Here is a 20234-nt window from a genome sequence, read left to right as displayed (position 1 = left end):
AGGGGCCTGGGGCAGCCACCTCCCCTCTCCAGCCTCAGTTTCCCCATCTGCACATGGTTGTTTTCAGGCCCCCTGCTCTCTCACATCAGCAGTGCCCTACTGGGCCCTATTCCTTGCCCTCCTTAATGTGCCACACCTCTCCCTGCCACAGGGTCTTTGCACATGCTGTTCCCTCGAATGACGTGCCCTTCTCCCCAGCCCCTGCCCCTCAGCTGCTTATTCCTTCTCAGACTGAGACCTCTGTCTAAAACTGATCTCCAAGGGAAGCCTTTCTGACTCACCCCCTAGACTAGGACGCGGTCCTTCTTCTACACACTTGCGCTGCCCTTTACTTGTTGCTGTGGTCACTTTCCTTCTATGCGTGTGGTTATTTGATGCTGGCTCCTACACTAACTGTGAGCACCATCTGGCAGGCACTGTGCCTAATTTTTCTTGTCAATTGCTGAGTCCTCGGAACCTAGATAGTACTTAGGACATAGTACGTGCTCATTAAGTGAATGGTTTCTTTAAGTGCAGACCAAGTCAATGCCTAGCACACAGCAAGAACCAAGAAATGTCATTTCCTTTCCATTTTCTTTTTTTACTGATGTATAAAACAACCACAATGATGTGTGTAAGGTGCACAAAAAGCTGAAGAATACAGCTTGGTGAAATTTGGTGTATGTATGCACCTGTGTCATTACAGCCCACATTGAGATGGAGGACATTTCCTCACCCCTGAAGCCTCCCTGGGGTCCCCTCTCACCCAATGCCCACTCCTAGAGGCAGCTACTCTTCTGTTGTTACCCTCATAAGCTAATATTGCCCCTTCTGGAACTTCCGTATCTGGTTTTGTTCCTCCACGTGGTGCCTGAGACTCATCCATGTGGGCGCTCTCTGCATGTCTGGTTTTGTGTTACTGTGAGTCTTCCACTGTGTCCATGCATCACCTTCTCTATCCTCTTCTGATTTCATGACATTTGCTTCCCCCAATAACTTCTCCTTAAAAATGCTTAAAAGCATTTTGCAAGGCATGTGTTTGTTCTTTTTTTTTTTTTAGATGGAGTCTTTCTCTGTTGCCCAGGCTGGAGTGCAGTGGGTGTGATCTTGGCTCACTGCAACCTCCACCTCCCAGGTTCAAGCAGTTCTCCTGCAGCCTCCCAAGTAGCTGGGATTACAAGTGCATGCTACCACGTCTGGCTAATTTTTGTATTTTTAGTAGAGAAGGGGTTTCACTACGTTGGCCAGTCTGGTCTCAAACTCCTGACCTCGTGATCCGCCCGCCTTGGCCTCCCGAAGTGCTGGGATTATAGGCATGAGCCACCACACGCAGTGGCATGTGTTTGTTCTTTAACGAAAGCAAGCTGAGGGAAGACCAGAGGTGGCTGGACACCATGGCTCATGCCTGTAATCCGAGCATTTTGGGAGGTAGAGGTGGGAGGATTTCTTGAGGCCAGGAGTTCAAGATCAGCCTGAGAAACATAGTGAGATCCTGTCTCTACAAAAGGATTTTAAAAATTAGCCACGTGCTATAGTCCCAGCTATTCAGGAGGCTGAGACAGGAGGATCGCTTGAGCCTGAGAGTTCAAGGCTGAGGTGAGCTATGACCACATCACTGCACTCCAGCCTGGATAACAGAGTGAGACCCAGTCTCTAAAAAAGGAAAAGAAAAAAGAGCAGAGGCCTCTCATTTAACACGGCAGCTTAAACACAAGGGTTTATCTTCCTTCCCTCCTGAAACCATGCTAAGCTGACAGTCAAGTCCATCTGTCTTCAGAGATCAAGGGAATGGCAGAGGTTTCTACAGCAAAGAACACATGTCTCTAACATTCTGGGAGATGGAGGAACCAGAGTACCTGACTGCCTTTGAGAATCTCTCATCATTGATGCCTACATGGGAAGGAAGTTGTTCTGAGTCACAGAACTCAAGGAAGTCTCCAGATTTGGAGGCACCAAGTATCTCTGACAGCAGGGGCTGGGCAGAAGGCGTGAAGCTCTGTGAGAGGATTGGTTGGAAACTTACATAAAGAGGGTGTGACCCCAGCACATCCCCATTCCAAGGCAGGTGCCAGTCCCTCACCCACCCAGGCATAAGAGTAGAGTCTCCTTAGACACAGGTAAGAGTAGAAACGTGTCCTTCCTGGCAACAGGGGAATTGTGAGAGTCTTCCTCCTGGACAGTCAGTCTCCCCTCTCTTTACCCACCCCAGTTTCTATCTAAGGAGTGTGGCAACCAGGTTTTTAAAGATGCCTACCTCCCTACCGTGCAATTGGCAGGAAGTCAGAAGTCTCTGCTCTGGGAAAACAGACCCAAAGGAAAAGACCCAGAGGCACTGACAGCGGGAGATTCTCTCCGGAAAATGTCCAAGTCCCTGCCTGATCCCACTGGAGCAAAGCTTCTACATCAGTGAGCCCATCTGCTTACCCAGAACTTCCAGGCAGCTGTCAATGCCTCAGTCTGACTTGAGAACCAATGGCCAAGGGTCACCTGATATGGGAGCGCCGCCTCTAGCAAGAAAGCAAACTCAAACCAAACAGAAGACAAACACCTGGCACCAATGAAGACATGCAGGAAACAGAAGAGCATTTTTAAAACAAGAGCAGCAACAGTTGAGATCCCCAGAAATATAAGAGAGGATTGTGTATCTAAGAAACAAAACAGCAGACTATTTGTAAAGGACGTTCGTAGAACAAATGAGAATTGTTAGAATTATAATTTATAGCCAGAATAAAGACATCAGTAGAAGGGCTGGAAGATGTAATCGAATAAATTGTCTAGAAAATAAGAGACAAAAGATATGAGATTATGGAATCATTTCAGGAGCTCCGAAGGTTGACTAATGATTGGAAGGACATTGGCTCCAGACTGAAAGAGTCAATCAAGCATCAGTGCAATACAGTCTCACAAACTGGGATACATCATCATATTTACGAAGTCAGGACATCTCAAAAGCAATCCTGGGATGTGAGGAGTGACATGGAGGAAAGCAGTAGAGTGGCAAGCTCTGGGAAACTGTGCCTCCTGCTAAATGACTACGGAGCTGCCAGCCACTGTCTGAAGTCACTATTTGGGAACTCTGGAGTTGTCCAGGGGAAAGCTTGATGGTAAATTTCAGGAATTTCAGCCTATCACATGGTAGTGGCTACTATTCCATGGCAGTGCCACTTGCTGGAGCCAGGATAAGCAAGAAGGACCCTTGTCCTCCAAATATTGGGGTTGTGGGTTCTGATTGCTGATGGCTGCCTGTGACCACTGATGGGCCAGCACAAAGGACATTGTTTCAACCCTCAAGGGCTGAAGTGGCTTCCACGGGATTTAAAGAGGCAGTATCCTTCTCTGGTCGGGGAGCCAAGCACTTAAGGAAATCTTTGTTGGGTCACTGGTTGACTGCAGAGATAAAAGAACAGAAACTTCAGTGACTACACACAACAAGGAATACATACTGTGCAAAAATACAAATTAAAGTTGGAAAAATACATAGCTTGAAACTAAAAGTTTGGAAAAGTCACAAACAGATGGCTTCAGCCCTTAAAAGGCAAGTTTCAGCAATCCTTGAGGAGTGGTAAGGTTAGATTTCCAGTCACCACAACATAACACTCAAAATGTCCAGGTCTCAAAAAAATATTACAAAGCATACAAAGCAGCAGCTTTGCCACATTTACAGGAAATACAGACTATGACAGAAACCATTTCCAGGGAAGTCTATATATTGGGATTACTAGTCAAAGGTGTGAAATCAAGATTTGTGTTAAGCATGTTCAATGAGCTTAAGGAAACAGACAAAGAACTGAAGGAAGTCAGGAAAATGTTGTATGAACACAATGAGCACATGGTAAAGAGAAAGAAGTGGTAAAAAAGGAACCAAAACTTGGAAGCAACCAAAATGTCCTTCAGTAGGTAAATGTATAAACAAAGTGTGGTATATTCAAACAATGGACTGTTATTCAATACTGAAAAATGAGCTATCAAGGCATTAACAGACATGGAGTAACCTCAAATGCATATTACTAAGTGAGAGAAACAAAGCTAAAAAGTCTACTGTATGATTTCAACTCCGTGACATTCTGGAAAAGTCAAAAACTATGGAGACAATAAAAAGATCAGTGATTCCCAGGGGTTGGAGGACGGGAGGGATGATTAGGTGGAGCACAGAGGATTTTTAGGGCAGTGAAGCTACTCTGTAAGATACTCCAATGGTGGACACATGTCCACGTACATTTGTTCAAAGCCATGTACAACACTGAGAGTGAACCCTAATGTAAATGTCGGACTTTAAATGATAATGACGTGTCAGTGTAGGTTCACTGATTGTAACAAATGCACCATCTGGTTTAGGATGTTGATAGTTGAGGAGGCTGTGCGGGGGGATGTGGACAGGGATGTGGGACCTCTCTGTACTTTTGCTAAATTTTTCTGTGAGCCTAAAAATGCTCTAAAAGTATTCTTTTTTTTTTTTTTTTAAAGAACCTTACAGAAGTTCTGGAATGAAAAAGTTCAAAAAGTGAAATACGTACCTTAATGGAAGGGAACTATCGCAAATTTAAGCAAGCAGAAGAGGCAATTGGCAAACTTAAAGATAAAACAATTGAAGTAATTGTCTGTGTAGCAAAAATGAAAAAAGATTGAGGAAAATTGAACAGAGCCAAATGTACTAACATGTGCTCATAGAAGTTACAGAAGGAGAAGAGACAAAATGGCAGAAAAAGTATTTGAAGGAATAATGGCCAAACTTCCCAAATCTGAGAAAACATGTGACTATACTCATCCAGGAATCTCAATAAATTTGATGCAGGAAAACTTCAAAGAAACCCACACCAAGACATATTACAATAAAATTGAAGAAACCCAAGGCCAGAGAGAATTGTGAAAGCAGCAAGAGAGAAGCAACTTCTTGAGTACAAAGGATCCTCAATACGGTAACCACTGATTTCTCCTAAGAAACCGTGGCAGCCAGAAGGTAGTGGAATGATATATTTAAAGTCCTGAAAGAAAACAGTAAGCTATCAACCAGGAATTGTATATACTTTTAAATCAGCTTTCAATAATGAAGGAGAAATTAAGACATTTCCAGATAAACAAAATCTGAGGAGTGCATTATCAGTAGACTTGCCCTACAAGAAATCCTAAAGGGAGTCTTTCATGCTGAAATAAAAGTACTCTAGACAGTACCTTGAAGCCATAAGAAAAAGTGAAGTAAATATAAAGGTAACTAAATAAGTAACTATAAAAGCCAGAATTATTTTACATTTTGCATGGTTTGTAACTCCTATTTTTTTCCTATATGATTTAATAGGCAATGAGTAAAACAGTGTTACAAACCTATGTTAGTGGCCATAGAGTGTACAAAGATGCAATATGTGATAATAACAATATAAAGGGAAAGGCAGGGACATATAGGAACAAAGCTTTTATGACCTACTGAAACTAAGTTGATATTATTCAAACTAGGATGTCATAAGTTTAAGATATTAATTGTAATCTCCAAGAAAATAACTAAAATATGTATAGAAAAAGAAAGAAAAGGAGACTCAAAGTGGCCCACTACAAAAAAAAATGAACAAAATACAAAAATGAAGTAATTGAAGAAACAAAAACATATAAGGCATACATAAAACAAATATATAAATGGCTGAAGTAAATCTTTATCAGTAATCATATTAAATGTAAATGAACTAAACTCTGCTAGTAAAAAAAAATTGGCAGATTGGATTTAAAAACCCACAGGCTTCATGTATATTCTGTGTATAAGAGACTTACTTTAGATTAAAAAAAATACAAAGCCAGAATTATTTTACTTTTTGCATGGTTTGTAACTCCAGTTTTTTTCCTATATGATTTAATAAGCAATGAGTAAAATAGTGGTGAAATAGAAGTTGAAAGTAAAAGAATGGAAAAGGTATTTTATGCAAATAGTAAGCGAAAGAGAGCTGGGGCAGCTATACTGTTAGACAAAACAGACTTTAAATCACAAAAAGGTTACAAAAGACAAAGAAAGACAATATATATTAATAAAGGGGATACAGCATAAAGATGTAACAATTATAAATGTATACACACCTAATGACAGGGTTCCAAAATATATGAAACAAAAATTGACAGAACTGAAGGGAGAAATAGATAGTCCTACACTAATATTGGGATATTTCAGTACCTCACTTTCAATAATAAGACAGAACAACCAGACAGATAAATAAGAAAATAGAGGACATCAAGAACACTATAAACCAATTAGACATCACAGATATATAGACAACGCTCAATGCAACAACAGCAGAATACACACTCTTTTCAAGTGCACATGGAACATTCTCCAGGATAGACCTCATGTTCAGCCACAAAACAAGGCTAAACTTTAAAATTTTTTAATTTTTTAAAATTAAAATTATTCAAAGTTTCTTTTCTGATCATAATGGTATAAAACTACAGATCAATAACAGAAGGAAAACTGGAAAATTCACAAATATGTGTAAATTAAACAACACGCTCTTCAACAACAAATTGGTCGAAGAAGAAATGACAAGGGAAATTATAAAATATCTTGAGACAAATGAAAATGAAAATACAACATGCCAGAAGTTATGAAATACAACAAAAGCAATGCAAAGAGGGAAATTAATGTAAATACATACACTGAAAAAGAAGAATCACAACCTGATCATAACTAAATCATAACCTAATTATATACGTTGAGGAAATAAAAATAGAAGAACAAACCAAATCCAAAAACAGCAGAAGGAAAGAAATAATGAAGACTAGAGCAGAGATCAGTAACACAGAGAATGAAAAAACAATAGAGAAAATCAACAAAACCAAAAGCTGGCTCTTTGAAAAGATCAACAAAATTGACAAACCTTTAGGTAGACTGACTGTGAAAAAGAGAGATGACTCATATTATTAAAATCAGAAATGACATTAAGAACTTTATTATTTATTTTACAGAAATAAAAAGGATTATAAAAGAATAGTATAAACAATGGTACACCAACAAATTGGATAACCTAGATAAAAATGGACATATTCTTAGAGATACACAATCTACCAAAACTGACAAATGAATGAATAGAAAATTTGAATACTCCTATAACGAGATTGAATCAGTAATCAGAAACCTACCAGTGACAAGCTCAGGACAAGATTGCTTTACTAGTGAATTCTACCAAAACATTTAAAAAAGAATGGACACCAATTCTTCTGAAATTCTTCCCAAAAATCAAAGAGGAAAGAACACTTCCTAACTCATTCATGAAATCAGCATTACACTAATACAAAATCACAATAAAGATGTCACAAGGAGAGAAAATTACCAATATGCCTTATATATGCAAATTGAACCCAATGGCGCATTAAAAGTTTATTCACCATGAGCAAGTGGGATTTATTTTTGGAGTGCAGTGATAGTTCAACATACATTTTATCAACCAGTAAAATGTTCCACACTAAAGGAATGAATAATAAAACTAAATGGTCATCTCAATTGATGCAGAAAATGCACTTGACTAAATCCAACTTTTTTAAATGATAAAAACTCTGAAGAAACTAGGAGTAGAAAGTAACTTTCCTATCATGATAAAGGCCATATTTGAGAATCCCACATTCTCAATGGTGAAAGTGAAAGCTTTCCCCTAAGATCAGAACAAGGTCAGGATACACACATTTGCCACTTCTCTTCAACATAGCACCAGGAGCACTAGCCAGAGCACTTAGACAAGAAAAAGAAATAAAAGTATCCACAGTGGAAAGGAGAGCATAAGATTATCTCTGTTCACAGATAACCCAATCTTATATGTAGAAAACCCTAACAATTCCATTCAGTGGGGAAAAGGACAGTCTCTTCCACAAATGATGCTGGAAAAATTGGATATTCACATGCAGGAGAATGAATTTGAATGGTTACCTAATGCCACATACAAAAATTAACTCAAAATGGACTAAGGGCTAAAACTATAAAACTTTTGGAAGAAAACATAGGGGGAAATCTCCATGCACTAAATTTGACAATGATATCTTGGATACAGCACCAAAGGCATAGGCAATGAAAGGAAAAAATTAGATAAATTGGACTTCCATCAAAATTTAAAATTTTGTGCACCAAAGGACACTTTTGAGAGAGTGAAAAGACAACTCACAGAATGGGAGAAAGTATCTTCAAATCATATACCTAATATGGGATTAATATCCAGAATATATAAAGAACTCCTAAAACTCAACAACAAAAAACCAAACAACTCAAGTCAAAACTGAGCAAAAGGCTTGAATCAGCGTTTCTCCAAATAAAACATTCAAGTGGTCAATAAGCACAAGAAAAGATGCTCGACATCATTAGTCATTAGGGAAATGCAAATCAAAACTACAATGAGATATCATTTCACACCCATTAGGATGGCTATTACTAAAAATGGAAAATAAGCAGCGTTAGAAACGTGAAGAAAGTGCATGTGAAGGCACTGCTCATGGGAATGTATAACAGAGCAACAGCTATGGAAAAGTCTGGCGGTTCCTCAAAAAGACAAACATAAAACTACCACATGACCCAGTAATTCCACTCCTAAGTAAACATCCAAAAGAACTGAAACAGGGATGCAAACAGTTACTTGTGCCCCAACATTCAGAACAGCATATTCACAATAGCCAAATGTGGAAGCAGCCCAGTTGTTTATCAGCATATGAATGGACGAAGAAAATATGTTACAGGTACACAGCAGGATACTATGATGTTATTAAAATAAATGGAATACTTATACATGCTACAATGTGGATAAACTTTGAAGATATTATGCTAAGTGAAATAAGACAGTCATATAGAGACAAATATTGTACAATTTCCCTTACCTGAAGGAAGTAGAAGAGGCAAATTCACAGAGTTAGAGAGTGAAATAGAGGTTAGCACAAGTAGCCGTTATTGATTAATGGGTACAGAATTTCTTTCTGGGGCCAAAAAAAGTTTTGGATATAGATAGTGGTGCTTGTGCATGTACTTAATGCCACTTAATTGAATATGTCATAATGATTAAAATGGTAAAAGTTTCATTATATATATTTTACCAGCAAAAAGTAGAAGTAGAAAGCAGAAAGTAAGCAGAAAATGGAGCAATGCCTTAAAGTTTATGATAGAAAGTTATTTTCAGTCTAGAACATTGTTATCTATCAAGTGTGAGGTAGAATAAAGACTTTCTCAGACATGCAAGATCTTGGAAGCTACTGGAAGACTTGCTCCACTGAATCTGGGGAGTGGCCAAAAAAACCACGGGTGGTAAAGAACAGGACCCCTCTCAGCGGAGGGGGGAAGATGGACATTCTCAGCATGATGGTGAAGGACTTCCCCAGTGACAGCTGCTTGGAGGTCTAGAGGGTACCCTATCCCAGCTAAAATGGAAGAAGGGTAAATGTCACCAGTGAAAATACAGAAGTGATAGGTAAGTGAAGATGTCTGACCAACTGACAGGGTGGATTTGTCCCAGAGCTGGAGATGAATTACCTGCATGTAAAACAGAGGAGTTACCAACTCCAGCGAAACAAAATACATTACTAAGAAAAGAAAGGTAGGCCAGGTGTGGTGGCTCATGCCTGTTATCCAGTCACTTTGGGAGACCAAGGCAGGTGGATCAGTTGAGGTCAGGAGTTCAAGACCAGCCTGGCCAATATGGTGAAACCCTGTCTTCACTGAAAATACAAAAATTAGCTGGGTGTGGTGGTGCATGCCTGTAATCTCAGCTACTTGAGAAGCTGAAGGAGGAGAATCACTTGAAACCAGGAGACAGAGGTTGCAGTGAGCTAAGATTGTGCCACTGCATTCCAGCCTGGGCCACAGAGTGAGACTTGGTCTCCCAAAAAAAAAAGAAAGAAAGAAAGAAAAGAAAGGAAAAGAAAAGTACTCATAGGACATGTACAGCAGCTCGGCTGTGGGCAATATTTACATTGTCATAAATAAATGAGCCATCTGAGTCAATGAATAAGGTGGAGATGTGGAATTATTCCTTCTGTAAAAGAGTTTACTCACTGTGAGAGCCATTAGACCATTGTCAGTGAACAAAGGCAAAAACAGGCTTTCTAGGAGAGAGGAAGGAGAAGGGGAAGAACAAAAAGGCAGAGGAGTTGACATTCTGGAGCAGAGCCAGCAGGCAGCAGGTCTATCTTGACTCCAACTGAAAACGCGCCCCTCCTTCACTGGGGGCCTGGGGAGGGGAGGCTGCATGCATGCAGATAGTGACGTCCAAGTTAAGTTCTCACCTTAGAAAGTGGGAAATCAATCCAGAGTGTCTAAAATGGACAAGTCAAGGACCAGCAGGGGGAGTGGACCAGATTCTGAGCCACTTTGGGGATGAGCCTGGGGAGAGCCATGGAGCAGCCCTGCTTGGAACCCTGGGCTGTGAGTCATGGGGCTGGTACTCCTCGCTGTGTGACCTTGGGCACAACTTTCCCTCTTGGAGACCCAGTGTCCTCCCCTGTAAGATGAGGATGCTGTTGCTTACTCACAGAATCATTGTGAGCAGCATACGCATGGCAGGTGCCTAATATGGTATTGAGCACACTAGTAAAGACAACCCCCTGAGCTGCTGCCCTTATTAATATTGCCATTTCTTGTGATAAGGAGTGCTGTGCTGGACAAGGCCTACACCTGGATCGAGAAAACACAAATTTTAGGGGCCAATTCCTGTTGGCGTGAGCCAACTCCCTCTTTTCCTCCTTGGTGGGGAGGGGTCTGTGCAGAAGTGAAGGAGCAGGGTTGGGGGGAGGGGTCAGCTCGTCATTCTTAACCTTTACAATTTCACCAAGAAAACCTGTAGATGTGACTGGAAGAGAAGGAACAGTAAAAGTTTGGCAGATAGGAGGAATTTCTTATCCAGTTTTTTGTTGTTGTTGTTGTTGTTGTTGTTGTTGAGACGGAGTCTGGCACTGCCGCCCAGGCTGGAGTGCAGTGGCACCATCTCGGCTCACTGCAAGCTCCACCTCCCGGGTTCACGCCATTCTCCTGCCTCAGCCTCCAGAGTAGCTGGCACTACAGGTGCCGCCACCACGCCTGGCTAATTTTTTTGTATTTTTAGTACAGACAGGGTTTCACCGTGTTAGCCAGGATGGTCTCGATCTCCTGACCTCGTGATCCCCCACCTCGGCCTCCCAAAGTGCTGCGATTACAGGCGTGAGCCACAGAGCCCGGCCTTTCTCATCCAGTCTTTCAAGCAAACACTGACTGCAAACTTGGGCTGGGGGCTATGAATTGAGCTCACCAGTGGGGTGGGGGCAGGAGAAGATTCCAGCGTGCAGAGACAGGGTGTGTGCCCCGATGAGGCTGCAGCCTGAGACCTGAGGGACATGCAGGGGAATGGATGGCGACCTTACAACCTGGCTTCTGCTAACTGGGAAGGAGGAAGAGGAAGAAATGGAGGAGGAAAAGAAGGATGAGGAAGAGGAGGCAGAAGAGGAGAAGAAGGGAAAAAGAAGAGAGATGAGGAAGACAGGGAAGAGAAGGGGAGGAGAAAGAAGGAGGAGGAGGAAAAGATGGCTTTTGGTTTCTGTGAGCTGTATATGGTTTTTCCCCAGGCTATTTTGAAATATTGAAAATGGCTCTAAGACCCCCCTGCCTGCTCCCACCTCCACTCAGAATGAACCTTCAGAGATGTTCAAGGTTGAGAGTCCACCATCCCCATGCTTTCTTTTTTTTTTTTTTTTTTGAGATGGAGTTTCGCTCTTGTTCCCCAGGCTGGAGTGCAGTGGTGAGATCTTGGCTCACTGCAACCTTTGCCTCCTGAGTTCAAGCGATTCTTCTGCCTCAGCCTCCTGAATAGCTGGGATTACAGGTGTGTGCCACTACACCTGGCTAATTTTTGTATTTTTGGTAGACGGGGTTTCTCCATGTTAGTCAGGCTGATCTCAAACCCCTGACCTCAGGTGATCTGCCTGCCTCGGCCTCCCAAAGTTCTGGGATTACAGGCGTGAGCCACCATGCCCGGCCTCCCATGCTGGTTCTAAAGGAAGAAGAACTTAGTCAGGTCCTGGGAGAACTGGTCAAGTCACCTTCTCAGTTTTCTGTTTGTGAAACGGGGACAGCCACTTCTACCCATCATAATTTTCACCTCCTGCCAGCTCATGTTGAAAACGGATTCGCCATGGTTCAGGGACCCAGAGTGTGCCGGAGTCAAGTGCCCGTGGTGGGGAAAGCACGGCTGAGTCATCTTGGGAAGGACTCTGGCTGTGCATAACCTCAGTTTTCCTGACCTGTAAAATGGACACTCTAGGCTTTCTTTTGTAGATCTTCTCAAGGGTGTGTACATGACAAGCATGTAACTGGCCCAAGACATGGCTGCTACTACTGGTATAATAACTACCAGTAGTGATATAAATAGTGTGAAATATAATGGGCTAATAGTTATCATTTTATAATAATTTATAATAATGTAAAAGAATTTTAATATTAGTGATAATTACATTTTCTTTTGTAGAGACAGGGTCTTGCTCTGTCTCTACAAAATTACATTGGTGCAATCATAGCTCACTGCAGCCTTGAACTCCTGGGTTCAAGTGATTCTCTCCCCTCAGCTTCCCAAGTAGCTAAGACAACAGGTGTGAGCCCCTGTGCCCAGCCAATGATAATCATTAATAATGATAGTAGCATCAAATTAGTGCTCTGGGCTGGGGGAACTACCCCCAGAACCTGAACTCCCAGCACCCACTGCTGGGTGACATTTCTTGTTGGTAATGTGACATTTCAGGATATAGCCATTCTGCTTCCCCGTACTGTCTCATTCGTCTCTGAATCCAGTGCCTTCCGTGATAGCAGGCACACAGCAGGTGCGGGATAAATGCTAATCAGTAGCTGGATATAGTTGTACTCAGTAAAGACTTGTGGAGGGAAAAGCAAGCCACATTCTTGCACTGAGCTGATAGACAGCTGGGCAGGGATCATACTGAGTTTCAGCAGCAGCTCCCTCCCTGCCTGCATCTTCTCCATCCAGGGAGGATGCAGGGAGAGGTGCCCTGGTGGGGAAAGGCGAAAGTCTTGGCTGTTGCTTTCAACACTTGGGAGAGAGGATTCTTGGCACAAAGTGACTGGTCCAGAAATGAGCACAGGAAATAATTTCCCTCAGATCAAAAAGCAACCCGATAAAATATTTAAATGTGAAAAGAATAAAAATATGTAAATTTAATAGAGAAGAAACCATTTCATAATTTTTTTACATCATCGAAGTGTGAAAGGCCTTTCTAACTATGACCCAAAATCTATAAAAGAAAAGATGCATAACACAGAATCCACAAAACAACAGGCAAACAAAAAAACTTTTTTATGGCTGGACGCGGCGGCTGATGCTTGTAATCCCAGCACTTTGGAGCCCGAGGTGGGTGGATCACCTGAGGTCAGGAGTTCGAGATCAGTTTGACCAGTATGAGGAAACCTTGTCTTTACTAGAAATACAAAAATTAGCTGGGCATGGTGGTGTGCACCTGTAATCTCAGCTATGCAGGAGGCTGAGGCAGGAGAATCGCTCGAACCCAGATGGGGAAAGTTGCAGTGAGCCAAGATTACACCACTGCACTCCAGCCTAAGCGACAGAGTGAGACTCTATCTCAAAAAAGAAAACAAAAAAAAAAAAACACAAAAAACAACAACAACAAAAACCCCAAAACTTCTTTATGACAACAAACACCCAATTCCAAAGACATATGAAAAACAGGCACAAAACCTTTGCAACTCAGATCTAAAGAATAAGCAGAAAAATAAAGAGCTACCCATGAGAAAAATGGGCAAAGGTCATGAATAGTCAGTTCACAGTCAGGGAAATACAACATAAGGATGCTTGGTCTCATTCAAAAGTGACAGGCAAATTCAAACTACACTGATACCATCTTCACGCTGAGATTGTTAAAACTCCAAAAGTTTAGTAAAACCTTCTATTGGCAGAGCCTGTGGGGAGAGTGGCATTCTTATTCATTGTGGAAGGAGAGTAAATAGAAATAACCCCAATGGAGGGTAATTTGGCAACATTTGTCAAAATTACTGATGGATTTACCCACTGACCCAGTGATTAAACTTTGAAATTTATCCTGAAGTGTGAAATGATAAACTTATTACAGCAACATTTTTTTTTTTTTAGTATATGTGCTGCTGAAGTGAGCACAACATATGGGTTTTTTTTGTTTGTTTCTTCTTTTTTTTTTTATTTTATTTTTTTTTTGAGATGGAGTCTCACTCTGTCTCCCAGGCTGGAGTGCAGTGGTGCGATCTCGGCTCACTGAAACTTCTGCCTCCTGGGTTCAAGTGATTCTCCTGCCTCAGCCTTCTGAGTAGCTGGGATTACGGGCACTCACCAGCATGCCTAGCTAATTTTTGTATTTTTAGTAGAGATGGGGTTTCACCATGTTGGCCAGGCTGATCTGGAACTCCTGACTTCAGGTGATCCGCCCACCTCAGACTTTCAAAGTGCTGGGATTACAGATGTGAGCCACCATGCCTGGCCAATTGCAGCAACATTTGTAATAGCAGAAGATTAAAAGTAACCCAACATCCATCAGCAGGGAATTGACTGAGTAAATTACAGTATGTTTATACACTAGATTGTTCTGTAGCTATCAACAAAAGTAATGAGGAAGCTCTCTGTATGTTGCTGTGGAAAGAACAGCAAGACATATTAACTAAAAAACAAAAATAAAAACAAAACAAGGTATATAACGGCATGGCTCCTAGGCCCTGTTTTTGTTTTGGAGGTTATTTTTGAAAAAAGGGGGAAATTGTAATCATATTTGTAAATGGTCATGTATGCATAAGAAAATTCTGTTAAAAATAAGAAACCAGGCCGGGCGCAGTGGCTCACTCCTGTAATCCCAGCACTTTGGGAGGCCGAGGCTGGCGGATCACGAGGTCAGGCTAACCTGACCTAACACAGTGAAACCCCGTCTCTACTAAAAATATATAAAAAAAAAATTAGTCGGGCGTGGTGGTGGGTGCCTGTAGTCCCAGCTATTCAGGAGTCTGAGGCAGGAGAATGGCGTGAACCCAGGAGGCAGTGCTTGCAGTGAGTGGGGATCGTGCCACTGCACTCTAGCCTGGGCGACAGAGTGAGACTTCGTCTCAAAAAATAAAAAAAAAAAGAAAAAGAAACCAAACACACTATTTTAAAGAAAATATTTAAGAAAAAATTTAATAAAAGAAATGCAAGAAGGCCAGGCATGGTGGCTCACGCCTGTAATCCCAGCACTTTGGGAGGCCGAGGTGGGTGGATCACGAGGTCAGGAGATCAAGACCATCCTGGCTAACACGGTGAAACCGCATCTCTACTAAAAAAAAATACAAAAAATTAGCCGGGTGTGGTGGCGGGTGCCTGTAGTCCCAGCTACTCGGGATGCTGAGGCAGGAAAATGGCCTGAACCTGGGAGGCAGAACTTGCAGTGAGCCGAGATCACGCCACTGCACTCCAGCCTGGGCGACAAGAGCGAAACCCTGTCTCAAAAAAAAAAAAAAAGAAAAGAAAAGAAATGCAAGACATACATGAAAACTAAAAAACATTGCTGAAGGAAATTAAAGATTTAGATAAATGGAAAGCCATCCCACGCTCATGGATTGAAAGAAAACAAAGCATAGTTGGAAGACTCATGGTTCCCTACTTCAAAACTTATTGCAAGGCAATGCTAATTAAGATAGGGTGGTACTGGCATCAGACAGGCATAAATCAACAAAATATAATTGAGAGTCCAAAAATAAAGCCTAACAGTTATGATCAACGGATTTTCAACAAGGATACCCAGACAATTCAATGGGAGAAAGAATAGTGTTTTCAAAAATGATGCTGGGTCAACTGGGTATTCACATACAAAAGAGTGAATTTAGGCCATTATCTCACACCACACACAAACGTTAACTCAAAGTAGATCATAGACTTACATGTAAGAGCTAAAACCACAGAACTCATAGAAGAAAACATAGAAGTAAATCTTCATGATTTGAGGCTAGGCAATGACACCAAATGTGCATGTGATAGAAGAGAAGATTGTTCAAAATGGGACTTAATCAAAATGAAAAACTTTTGCGTTCCAAAGAAAATCATGAAGAAAGTAAAAAGACAATTCACAAACTTGGAGAAAATAGGTTCAAATATTATACCTGAAAAGGAGCTTGTGTCCAAAAATATATAAAGAATGCTTATAACAGAATAATGAAAAGGCAACCCAATTTTTCTATGGGCTAAATATTTCAATAGACATTTTCCCCAAAAAAAACCATATAAATGGCCAAACAAGCACATGAAAAGATGCTCAACATCATTTGTCACTAGGGAAATGCAAATCCAAACCACAGTGAGATACCACCTCACACCCCCTGGGAAGGCTAGAATGAGAAAGACGGTCAATGACAAGTGTCGGTGAAGATGTGGCGAAATCGGAACCCTCGTGCATGAAGTGAATTATAAAATAGTGCAGCTGCTTTAGAAAGCATTTGGCAGTTCCTTAAAATGTTAAACCTAGAATTTATCATATGACCCAGGAATTCCACTTGTAGGTATCCATCTACTTAAGAGAAATGAAGACATGTTCACCCAAAACTTGAACCCAAAAGTTCATGGAAGCATTATTAACAATCACAGTGACAAAAAAATAGAAACAACCCATATGTCCATCCACTGATGACTGGATAAGCCACATGATATATCCATAAAATGAAATGTTATCTAGCCACAAAACTGAAGGAAGTACTGACACCTGCTACAACATGGATGGCCCTTGAAAACATTATGCCAAGTGGAAGCAGCTAGTCACAATACACCACATATGATTCCATTTATGGAAAATGTCCAAAATAGGCAAATCTATAGAGTCAGAGAGTAGATTAGCCTGGGGCTAGGGAGGAATGAAGACTGACAAAGTTTCTTTTTGGGGTCATCAAAATGTTCTAAAATTAGCTTATGGTGATGGTTGCACAACTCTGTAAATATACTAAAAACACAGACTTGTGTACTTTACACAGGTGAATTTCACCGCATGTAAGTTATATGTAAATAAAGCTGCTTATTCTAGGGGAGGTGGGAACTGGGCAGATGGAGGACAAGGAGGAAGAAAAGACTTTCTATTATATATCTTTCAATACTTTCTGGGTTTCAAACCATCTAACTATACTATCTATTCAAAAGCAAATCCAAAATCAAAGGATCAAACAAAATTAAAGACAGACCCCTGATTCTCCCCACATTTGGGTTGGGGAGCAAAGAGGGAGAAAGTCACCACCCACCACATATCACCATGAAGGGTTGGTTGAGTGGAACATGGGCAGAAGGTTCTATGTGACAAGGGCAGCCTTGGAGAGGTTCCAAGACCCATTCATTGCCTGGAAGCCACCAAAGCCACTGGACCTGATAGACAGACAGTGCCTGACTGACCAGATGGCAGATGCCAAGCTGCCCAGAGGGCCTGTCCCTGCCCCCTCCTCTACCACCATGTGGACCTACATAAAATCCCAGAACCATCATCAAGTGCCAAAGGAGGGCAGGAAAACCCCATGACTGACACCAGCCAGGCAGAATAGAAGCTTGAGAGAGAAACTTCGTTAATGGAAAGGGAAGAAAGGGAACTCCTCTCTGACACTGGCTTTGTGGGCTGGGCTCAGACTCTGGGCCGCCACAAATTTGGATGAGGATGGAGACTCTGTCCTGCACCCCGAGACCAGAGCTCAGCCAAGGAGGGTGATTCTCAGAGCCCTCTGCTTGTGCCTCTTCACGTGCTTGGCCAGTTAACAGATGCTGCACCAAGACAGAGCTCTGTGGTCAAATTAGCTTGAAAAACACTGGGTTAAAGAAAGTCAAGGCAGTTTTTTAACTGCAGGCCTTCTCAGAGCCTTTCCTCATGACTCCCCAAGAGGGGGTCTAGTAGTTTCATCAAAGCACTTTTGTGTTTTTGAGGGATGTCTTGTAGGAAAGACAGTCTTCTTCATTTTACACTGAGGGGAAGTGGCTCAGCCAAAGTCCCAGAGCGGGCCAGTGAACAAGTGGCCAGGGCTGATTCGGCAGCACCAGACAGCTTCTGCCACTGCCAGGTAACTGTTCTAGCTGGGTCCTGACTCGTGGTCCCAGAGCACTGGGCAATTTCATCCTGTGTTAAGGCAGCCTCTGGCCACTGCCTTGTCCAAGTCTCTCAGAAACTTTACATATTTGAGCCCCTGGCTGTGTAGATTCTGGGGACGTGGTGGCTGGACACAAAAGAGGACCAAAGAACAGATTTGCTCCTTGCCTGGGGTGTGGGACAGAGCAGCAGGCAGAGGCTGTGAATCTAGGCTGTGTCCCGGGTCCATCTGGCCATGGGTTCTGTCTGCACTAAAGGACCTGGGGCCCTTTCATAAAACCTTAGAAACCCACCCTGATAAAAATGCTATAGGGGCCAGGCGCCGTGGCTCATGCCTGTAATCCCAACACTTTGGAGGCTGAGGCAGGTGGATCACCTGAGGTCAGGAGTTTGAGATCAGCCTGGCCAACGGGCGAAAGCCTATCTCTACTAAAAATACAAAAAATTAGCCGGGCGCGGTGGTGGGCACCTATAATTTCATCCACTCGGGAGGCTGAGGCAGGAGAATGGCTTGAACCTGGGAGGCGGAGGTTGCAGAAAGCCGAGATCATGCCATTGCACTCCAGCCTGGGTGACAGAGCAAGACTCTGTCTAAAAAAAAAAAAAAAAGCTGTAAATAGTCCAGTTTTGTCAACAAATAACTGAGAAAAAATGGGTGGAAACTGTTATAGATTAAAACATAGCCAAAAGTCTAATGTAGGACAGGCTGATTTGAACAAATCAACTGAGAAAGATATTAATGAGACAGCTGGTACAGTCTGAACCCTGGCAGGCTATGTGATGATGTTCAGGAATTGTTGTTTCAGCAGGGGTGAAGGTGTGATGCTTAGTCTTTTGTTTGTTTTTAGTTTATGTTCTTAAGGAATAAATCCTGCAGTCTCAGCAACTCAAACAATCTGGTGTTTGAGATTAGCATTAAAATGGTCCAGTGGGCATGTAGAGGGGAAAATGGGGGCTGTGCGGGGGCCGTGGTGACAAAGGGAATTCCTGCCGGTGTGGCCAAGCCTGCAGCCTCAGTGGCTTCTCTCCCGGAAGGCAAGCCCCACACCCCAGAGGCATCCAGACTCGGGGCTCTCCACGTGCAGGGGCTTGGGGAGGCTGGGACTGCCCCAGTGTGTGGATCTGCTGTGGGCCTTGCACCCACTGGACCCTGCAACCCCCACAGCACTCAGGCCCAACCCTCCTCACACCTCCCACCTGCCCTCCTGCCCTCCTGCCCGGCTACTCACACCGCTCCTCCTGGTCCACACGGCTCCGGCCACCTCGCCTGCTCCGGCCCAGGCCACTCATTACTCAGGATGCTTATTATTAGTCTTAGATCTGATTAGTGCCTGGGCTGCACTTCCTGGGTTTTCCCCTTAACCTGTTGGATGTAAATCAGCCACACCCACTCCCGCCCCCATGCCTGTGCATTGGGTCTCAGGAGCCCAGGTGGGTGGCCACAGCCCAGGCTCCTGGCATCCCATGGGGTACACACAGAGCAGTGGAAGGCCTGCCGGGCCTTGTGATGAGGTATTGACTATGGGATGGCCCAGGCTCTTCTAGATCTGGCCTTGGCCATCCCTTGGTCCTGATCTCCTGCCGCCCCCCCCCGGCACACACCAAGCCAGGCCAGCTCTCCAGCCTCCCAGCATCACTCAGGCCTTTCTCTCTTCCTGGGTATACTTATTCTATTCATTGCCTGGTCAGCTCCTCCTGCTCTTCCTTCAAGGCTCCATTGAGGTGTCACCTCCTCCAGGAAGCCCTGACTGTCTCAGCTTGTCAGGTGGTGCTTATTCTCTGTATCTCCTTGACCCTGTCCAACACCTAGCAGAGCACTGGAGAGGCTGAACCCCAGGGCCGGACAGCCTGCGTTTGAATCTTGACTCTGCTGCACACCAGCAGAAGGCCTTGGTGGCAATTTATGGAACTCCTCTGTGCCTCCATGTTCTCTGTGTAAAACAAGGATGAGGTCAGGCATGGTGGCTCACGCCTGTAATCCTAGCACTTTGGGAGGCCAAGGCGGGTGGATTGTCTGAGCTCAGGAGTTCGAGACCACCCTGGGCAACACGGTGAAACCCCATCTCTACTAAAAAAAAAAATACAAAAAATTAGCTGGGCGTGGTGGCACGTGCCTGTAGTCCCATCTATTTGGGAGGCTGTGGCAGGAGAATGAACCTGGGAGTCAGAGGTTGTAGTGAGCCGAGATCGTGCCATTGCACTCCAGCCTGGGCGAC

At 43.0% G+C, this 20234-nt stretch overlaps 1 protein-coding gene across 2 annotated transcripts in view; it reads right to left on the bottom strand.

Annotated features, from left to right (window-relative positions):
- Positions 1-19335, bottom strand: part of LOC129017720 (tumor necrosis factor receptor superfamily member 13B) — a 32484-nt gene extending 13149 nt beyond the window's left edge. For both annotated transcript variants that reach the window (XM_054458398.1, XM_054458399.1), the window contains exon 1: positions 19248-19335. In XM_054458398.1, coding sequence (XP_054314373.1) covers positions 19248-19308 — 61 coding nt within the window. In that variant the 5' untranslated portion in view covers positions 19309-19335. The remainder of the gene's footprint in view (positions 1-19247) is intronic.
- Between the last annotated feature and the right edge of the window lie 899 nt (positions 19336-20234).

The sequence above is a fragment of the Pongo pygmaeus genome, chromosome 19 (assembly GCF_028885625.2).
Source record: "Pongo pygmaeus isolate AG05252 chromosome 19, NHGRI_mPonPyg2-v2.0_pri, whole genome shotgun sequence".
NCBI classification, from domain to species: domain Eukaryota; kingdom Metazoa; phylum Chordata; class Mammalia; order Primates; family Hominidae; genus Pongo; species Pongo pygmaeus.
This window is presented reverse-complemented; position numbering and strand designations above follow the sequence as displayed.